Here is an 8,128-nt window from a genome sequence, read left to right as displayed (position 1 = left end):
CAGTGCAGTCTGCAAAACATATTCATATTTTTTTGCATTCTTCCTTCTCTGTTGTATTTGGACTGAAGGAGTCATACCAAATAGCTACATGTGCTGATTTTGCCCGTACATAGATATCCACACGAAAACAGAGGCTCAGGATGAAACACTGCCCAGCTAAAAAGCTTCTTTGAATACAGAGAGAATAACCACACAGATACACAATGTTCTTGGGATATCTTTTGTAGAGTTGCAATTATTTATTTTACTAGTTTGTACAAAAGGCTTCTGACAACTGCGCTATGAAAAGAACCAGAAATGTGTATGCATTTTTGCCAACTGTTAATAAATATCTTCTTAAATAAGGAAATAAATGTGTTAAGGGACTGAGATTAGTTTTTCCTGGATGTGATTGAAAAGGAATTCGGAGATGGAAATAAATAATTCTTCTTCCGGTTGTGACAACTATTTACATAAAAATGTACAAACAGTAAAGCTGATGTTGAGCCTAGCAACAGAAGTCCTGTTATTATGTTTAAAAAAAAAACCCAAACAAAACAAAAACAATCCCCACATAATATTTAATATATGAATCCTATACAGCAAGATACCGTGGTCCAAGTTAAAAATGCAATACACCAACACAGTGACCACCAACACTGAAACACCCACAAGAAAAACTAATCCTTGACTACTAAATAGTGGAAGTTTAGGCATGATTAGCTTTTAACTTTCTAGGCAGCACCTTAACTTTCTTTAGGAGGTTTACAGAAGCACTGGTGCATGTATGTAGACAATGTCAAAAGATCCTTCTAGTCTGTGATCTCAGTACCTCACTCTAAGAGATGCACTGAGGGCAGTTTTGACTTTGTTGTTTATTGTAGATGGTCTTGTCTCCAAGCTCCAGGGAGAGATGGTCTTTTGGCTTCAGCTGTTGTCCTGCCATTTGGCTGTCTGCAACTATTTGGTCAGTCTCCCCTTGGGGCAGTTAGGAAGTTTGCTGAGTTGCACTTGCGGAGCACGTGTGCCGCAGCTCAGGCTGGTCCTGCAGATGTTTGAGTGGCCTGGGTTGGGCACATCTGGCAATGTGACAGCTGCTCACTGAGGCCCCAGTCCAAACACACCAATGTGATGGAGAGAATTCCACTTTCCCATGAGCCTAATCCCGCTACTGAGAAAACTGCTGGGAAAACACCAATTGACTTAAATGTGCTTAGAAATAGAGCATCAGAAACAAGTTTCCAACTTATTTCATAGACAAATTTTTCTCTTCCTTTGCTTATTCTTTTTAAAGCAAGGCATCTGGCCTGGATTTGATCTGGGACTTAAAGGAAGAAGAGCACTGACTGATTTTTAGAACCAGGTGGTTGCTGTCACTTCTCTTCTTTCTCTAACTCTCCTCTAAATCAAGACACGGAGCCAAGTTCCCGCTGTGGCTGCATTGCCCTGTCCACTCACAGGGCAGAGAGAACCCTCTTCAGGGCTTTATTATGTTCTGGACCCGTGTGTTGGAGGTTGAAGTTTTTGAAGTTTGGAGATTTAACACTGTGCGTGCTGAGGGCCTCGTGTTCTATAGGACAGATTTTTTTTTTATCTCTCTGGTGAAATTTATGTCACTCCTGCTTTTGTCATCACAACATATGCCAAAGGTTTGAATCAGTTTGTGATCGGTTACTCCTACTTTGTATTCTTATTCACAACAGCTTTAATTGGGTTTTAATTACATAAGTGTGATGTTTGTGTAACCTGTGACTTTAAAAGAAAGAAAAAGAAAAGCCTTGAGGGGACATTTTCTTGATTCTGGTTCCAGCTTGTTGGTGTGGCTCTTGAAAGGGATTTCTTTTCTCTATTTTTAAAATTTTTTCAAAAGGTGAAGCCAATAACAGAGCAGGGGATTTATCATAAACACTAATCCTGGGAAGGAGGGTTTCCTAGCTTCTTTCTGTCTGGGTCTGTGTGTTGCTGGGTGTACGTGTCCCAGCTTATGCTACGTTCGTCACTTGAGCCTCCACGTTTTCACAAAGAAGTTGGAACGTGTTCCATTGCTGAAGTTAATGGACATTTTCCAAACAGTAGCAGGATCTGTAGCTGTCTTTCACAACTCCGTAACTGCTTATGATATACTCAGCTAAACATTAAGTTTAATCCTCGTTTCTTAATATTTTGCCGCTTTCCTGGTTCAAGTTCAGAGGAAATTCAAATTCTTTCTAGCTCCTAGAGGAAACTTCCTTCCCTGTTGACAGAAAAAAGTACACAGAAAAAGTCTTGCTCTTTGGAATTATTTCCTTCAGTTCTTTTGCTTGCCAATTAGAAAATTCTTTTTTCTTTTTCTTAGCCTGATCTGTCCTTTGAACTTGCGTCAATCCAGATACAGCTTTTCCTAGTGTACTTTAAAACTGGAAGAAGTTGCGTGTACTTAGTCTTTGCTTTTGCTTATGAAATTGAAGCAGAGGGATGGAGGTAATAATTTTCTAACAAAATACCTGTTCACTCCAGGTATATTTTGTTCACTCATTTTATTGCAAACGGTGTTACAGGAACTACACATGCTTATTAGTCACAGCACAATCTCACCTCGGCTAGATTATTGGTTTTTTAACTCACAATCAACGCTGGTGAGTTTGCAATCTTCAGAAAGACTCATTTGCAAAAGTATGTATCGCAGGAGCCAATTTTGTAGGCAGATTTGGTTTTAAATGGTTTCTCTGGCTTGTTTCAGTTTACAAGCTCATTGTCTGTAATAAACTAAAACAAAATGTGTTCAAATGCCACTTAGATCCAGAAACTGCTCCATTGTTTGAACTTTCAGAAGCCCAGTCCTAAAAACTGTTTGGGATTTTTTGAAACCCATTGCTGGAGTGCTAATCTCTTCCCCTCCCCCATGTAGCCGTACAAAACAACTCTTTACAAATAACTTTTTTTTTTTTCTTTCCTACAAATCTAATGACAGCCACATGCTCGTACCACCATGTTCCTGTATTTTTTTAAGATAACATTGGAGCTGTCATCAAAATAGAGCACTGAGATGGCATTGAGTTGTGTAGGAGCACAGCAGGGTTTCGGCACAGTCTCTGGGTTTATAAAGTGAACCTGGGGAATGAAAGTAGAGGCATGTTAAGATTTACTTTTCCCCTCTTCTCCCCCATATTTTTCTTTCCCAGGCAACCCTATGTCTATCCCATACACTCAAGACATATTTTGAACACCTGGCTTTGTGTACAAACATCTTGAGATGTCCCCTGCATATATGGAGGCTGACGCATGCACCCAAGGTAGATCTAGTTGGAAATCTTTCAGCGGAGCAGGTTTTCGTTAGAAGATTCCCATTTGTCAGAGCAGTTAGCGTCCTGCAGAAGTGTACCGGTTACGATAAACTCTGTGGGATGTGCGGGTGAGGCTTTGTGAGAAATCCCCTCAGCCCTGGGCAGGGGCCCCCATCCCTGCAGCTTGCAGCACCAAGATCCAGCTGGGGCCAAGGCTGCCGGGTCCCCCCTGCTCCCTCCTGCGGGACCTCCATGGGGGAGAGGGAAAAAGCAAATAAAAAGCAAGCTATCAGGAGAAAACTATGCAGATATTTCTTCTCCTGGTAACATAGATGCTTCTAGTTTCCCTAATGCTTTTTGCAACATTGTTCTTTAGAAGTGCACAAGGCATGGGATCTAGATGAAAAGGTGGAGTCAGCCTTCTCATGCCCTGCAGATGTGTCCTGGACTTGAGCGGTTAGGAGAAGGCCTTCTAGCCGGGGCTGCCACAGAGCCAGGGTCCCTGGGACCAAGCGTGTCTCCCAGCCCATGCCAAGAGCTCTGGTGCATTGGCTTTGGTGACACAGCTGGGGCTGGTCAGCCAATGGTCCCCCCGACACAGGCGCTGTGTCACAAGGACACGTCAGCTCAGGGCTCCCATCTGGACATCTTTGCAAATTTCACAAAACAAATACACCCACAGAGCAGCTGGGCTGTGTGATTTTGGGATTCACGGACCCCCTTCCTCAGCCTGTCCCCAAATTCACTTTGGCCACAGTATACAGTGGATCCTCACAGATCTTTTCCAAGAGATGCTGATAATGGGTCTCATCTCTTGCTTTTTCCTTTCCATCCAGTGGGACTATAGCACCATTAAGATGTCTATCATAGGGCCCTTTTAAACTAGAGAGAGCGTGTCAACGCTTGCAGCAAAGACAGGCTAATTCCTAGCCAACTATTAATTCAGGCCACTTGGCTAGACATGTTTAGCCAGATGCTGCAGGCATCAGCATGAGCTAATGCAGACTTCCCTTCTCTTTATTAGTTTAGAGATGTTTTTTCTGTATAAACTTATTTCCAAGTAGCACCTATCAGAAATAACTGCATACTAGGAGCTGCAGTGCACCTACCAGTGTCTGCACAATGGCATGGTTTGTAGCGTTCATGTATGAATTCAACGGGAAAGCACATTCTCCTTCACAGTAATATGCAGCATAGCCCTCCGGAGCGATGATCCAGTCCTTTATTACATTGAAGACATTAGATTGTGGAGAAAAGCAGAAATATTGTGCAGTGCAAGAGAAAGTAGAACAGCACATAACTCTAACAATTCATACATCTACATACAATTACAGTAGCCTGAAAAGTAATAATCTGGTACACTGGCCTTTCTGATGTTATCTTATAAACTTCTAAAGTGGCTGCTTTTTCTGGAGAGACATGCCCCACTCTGCAAATGTGCCGGCAGAGTGCTGAACTTTCGTGTTTAGTTTTTTGCCCATTCAGCAGTGTCCTGGCTGTCCACAAGGATCACTTCATTCTTCGCTGAAATGCAGGTACAAGCTTTCAGAAATGAAAATATCTTTAATCAGGTCTAAAAACTGACAGATAAAAATGGGAGAGCTGTCTGTGCCTTCACTGCCAGAAGCAATTCAGGGCCACAGTTTCTCAGAAGGGCTCAAGTGTGCTTGGTTTCTAGCCAGTCTCACGCTAAATATTTGTACACCATTGCTTTGCAGAAGCACTTCCTAACCATGCTAAAGGCAATATTCATTTTTTTTCCTCACAAGAAAGAATCCAGCTATTGGCTTGATCTCACTATTGTAGCTGAATAAGTGATGTGCAAAGGCACCCCACCTCATGCCCTGGTTGCTCACAGCCCTTACCTGCCACCCCAGGTCCCTGAAGCTGACGTAGAGCTCGTGCTTCTTGCAGGCTTGTCGCTGATCACTGCTGCTGTTCTCTGCACAGGGGAAAAGGGGGTCTGTTAGGCTGGGCTGCCCCAGCACTCACAGCCCTCAGCAATGTCCCAACAGGGAGTAAGGTGTCGTTGCTCCTCTGTTTCATGTTGCACGTGTGGGATTTTGTGTTCTTTTCAAACATTTTCAGGGTTGGTTTTTTTTTTCCCATAAAATGGCTGGATTCAATACATATAAATGCTCCTCTGGCTCTTTGCGTAAAGCCAAAGAATGCCTGGGAAAATAGCTTTCCCCCTGCCCCTGGCTTCCTCTGACTTCATACTGGCTAAAAGGAGATCTCTGGTTATTGCCTATTATAGAAAAAGAGAACCTGTGAAAGGACTGATGGGATTGCCTGTTTTCTACATCCCTTACTGTGTCTGAATCCCCTGCCTTACTGGTGATAGCTGCGCCTTGAGGCAACACATGACATGAAGGCAATGTGAAATCTGTTCTTCTGTCCAGTGTAGCTGGATCCAAAATACAAACGTCTTGCAGTGGGTGACAATGCTTTGTGGAGACACCAAAGAATAAAACATGGGTCTGAACGATAGATCTGAGCTGCTATGGCTATCAATGCAGTTTCAAAGTTTTGGTTGTCCTGGACATACGGCCTGAGCTAGAGACCAAGTAGAAGTACCAGAAAATATTCTTTCAACCCTTGGTGTTGGAAGCTAACTCATCGCAGGGTCCCCAAGCTGGAAGCAGGACACTGGTTACAGGGCCTTACTTGTAGAAGAAATTCTTCAGCCCACTACCCATCCTTTAAAAATTGCATCAAAATAGCAAATAGATGACAAAAATGCACACTTAAACTATGGACCATCTATGCTTGGGGAACTGCAAAACCCAGAACCTGGAAGCATAAGGCAAAGAAAACCATATAGAGACTCTGGGATTTTGGGTGACAGGTACAGAAATACATACGTGTGGACAGGTCAGAGAGGCCACACCTATTACCAGGGCTGCAGAAAAACATCGTTAGTCTTAGGAATGACATGATTAAATACAGGGAAGCTGCAACAAGACTGCTGGGAGAGAGCTCTCCCATAGCCTTGCAGCTAACCCCAAGCAACCCAAGGTGGAGGCGAGTCATGTACAAATGATACTGTGTCCTACGTTGTCCTTTTCCCTCCACCTCTTACAAGCTCTCCTTCCATTCAGCGAAGCACTTGCAGAAGCAGCGCTGCAATTTGCCCCGGCGCTCAGCAGAGCTGGCCCTGCGCTGCAGTTCCTGCAGGGAAGGTCACTGAGGGCCCCTTATGCTGAGGTATCTCGTAATTAAACCACATTTCTATTTCCAATACTGGACCGAGTTTACTTCCATATTAGGAAGCACAGCTCCCCCCAGAATAGCTGTGGTTATCCTGAGCAACGAATGGGCTTTCTGTGCACAACTCTTTGGGGCTAAACTTAAACTCACAGACTTTGAAAATATACAGCATTTTGATTCAGATCTAATGAAATATGTTAATGTTCATCACTTACTGTTTGGTTTAATGTCACTACCTGGCATTTCAAAATAAAAAATTTTTAATTTCATATGGTAGAAAAGAGGAATTTCTGTTCAGATGGCTTTTTTTTTTTTTTTTTAGAAATTGGATTAAGAAATCCCTCAGTTTAACACTGCTGCACAGAAACATTATTTTTCTGACTTTTCTGGAATAATCATTAATCCTAAATACTTTCAAGCCAGCAAGAAAACACTAGTGGCAGAACAAAAAGAAAACAAATAGGATGTATATGGGAGTAACAATTCCCATCTAGCATCAAGTCCAGCAGAGCATTATCCCACACCCAGACCCAGCAGCTTGTACAGTACCTGCAATGTTTGACACACGGAAAGCTTCCTGGTTCTTTGGTGGTTTTGATCGATTCTGGCTCCTTTGCTTCCCTCCCGTGGAGCGAATACTGCGGAGATGGACCTCAGTGGCTTTGAAGAAGGCTACGGTGAACGGCTGCTTGTTCTGTGGGCCATGCCTTCCAATAAGACCCGCCAGTTTGGGATTGATGCTTTGCCCTTAATAATGGAATGGACTGATAAGAAGGCCTGCAGTAATTTCATTTTCAGCAGACATAGTAAAGATAACAAGGAGGAGAGATGCTGGCTGGCTGGCAAGGGCGATTCCTAGGCATGTCTGTATGTGTCAGTCCACCAACGGCCTGGACTTGATCGTCAAAGCTGCTTATGACACGAGCAGCTCTGCACAACAAACTTCATTTTATATCCGTGTGTAAAAGTTACATAAAATAGTCCTACATATAATTATTTTACCCTAAATCCGCTTAGCATTAACTTTTCCTGCATTCTTTAGAGGGGTTTCTTTAAGTTCACCAACCTATAATTTGAAGTGATCCTATAAAAGGAACCATAAAACTCAGCCCATAGGAACACTAAATTCCCACTGGAAGGTTATTAACTTAAAATAAAAATGCCTTGTATGAAATGCTGAGAGTTCCAGATACACTGTAGATGAGTGAAACAAATAGTTCAGCCGTTCAGAGACATTTTGCTTATTGCTGTATCTCAGCACTGCTGTACCTGGCAACTTTGTTGGAAGCTTATTGATTACTGTTCATGCTTCCCTCATCCTGGGCTTTTAAAACAATTTGATTTTTGGTAAAAGACAATTGGATGGTTTCTCTGTAGAATTAAACCGATTATTTACAACAGCTGCAAGGAGGGGGTGGCAGTAAGAAGTTTAACGTTGCTCCTGGTTGCTCCTGGTTGCCTCTGCAGGATGTCTGGGTGTTGTCATGAAATGCAGGAGTGATATCCAGAATTATTCTGTGCCAAGCTACTGTGTGCTGCCGCTAAGTCAAAGTTATGCTAATGGCTTTTGTGATCCTTCTGCTAAGGTCAGAGCTGGGCCTTGTCAGCAACAAAGCAAATGTGCCAAAGGGCAGCTGACACTTTCCTACCGAAAGGCAGCTCTGCTGGGGAGAGCA

At 43.0% G+C, this 8,128-nt stretch overlaps 1 protein-coding gene across 1 annotated transcript in view; it reads right to left on the bottom strand.

The window, feature by feature from the left end:
• Window positions 1-214: 214 nt before the first annotated feature.
• Window positions 215-8,128, bottom strand: part of BMP7 (bone morphogenetic protein 7) — a 48,813-nt gene continuing 40,899 nt past the window's right edge. Inside the window, exons 5-8 of the mRNA XM_054081857.1 lie at window positions 7,002-7,199; window positions 5,108-5,184; window positions 4,352-4,462; window positions 215-3,069 (exon numbers count right to left, since the gene is read on the bottom strand). Of these exons, the coding sequence (XP_053937832.1) occupies window positions 2,920-3,069; window positions 4,352-4,462; window positions 5,108-5,184; window positions 7,002-7,199 (536 nt within the window). The 3' untranslated portion in view covers window positions 215-2,919. The remainder of the gene's footprint in view (window positions 3,070-4,351; window positions 4,463-5,107; window positions 5,185-7,001; window positions 7,200-8,128) is intronic.

The sequence above is a fragment of the Cuculus canorus genome, chromosome 16 (genome assembly GCF_017976375.1).
Source record: "Cuculus canorus isolate bCucCan1 chromosome 16, bCucCan1.pri, whole genome shotgun sequence".
In the NCBI taxonomy this organism is placed as follows: Eukaryota; Metazoa; Chordata; class Aves; order Cuculiformes; family Cuculidae; genus Cuculus; species Cuculus canorus.
Note: the sequence above shows the minus strand (reverse complement) of the source record. Positions and strands in the feature narration are given on the sequence as shown.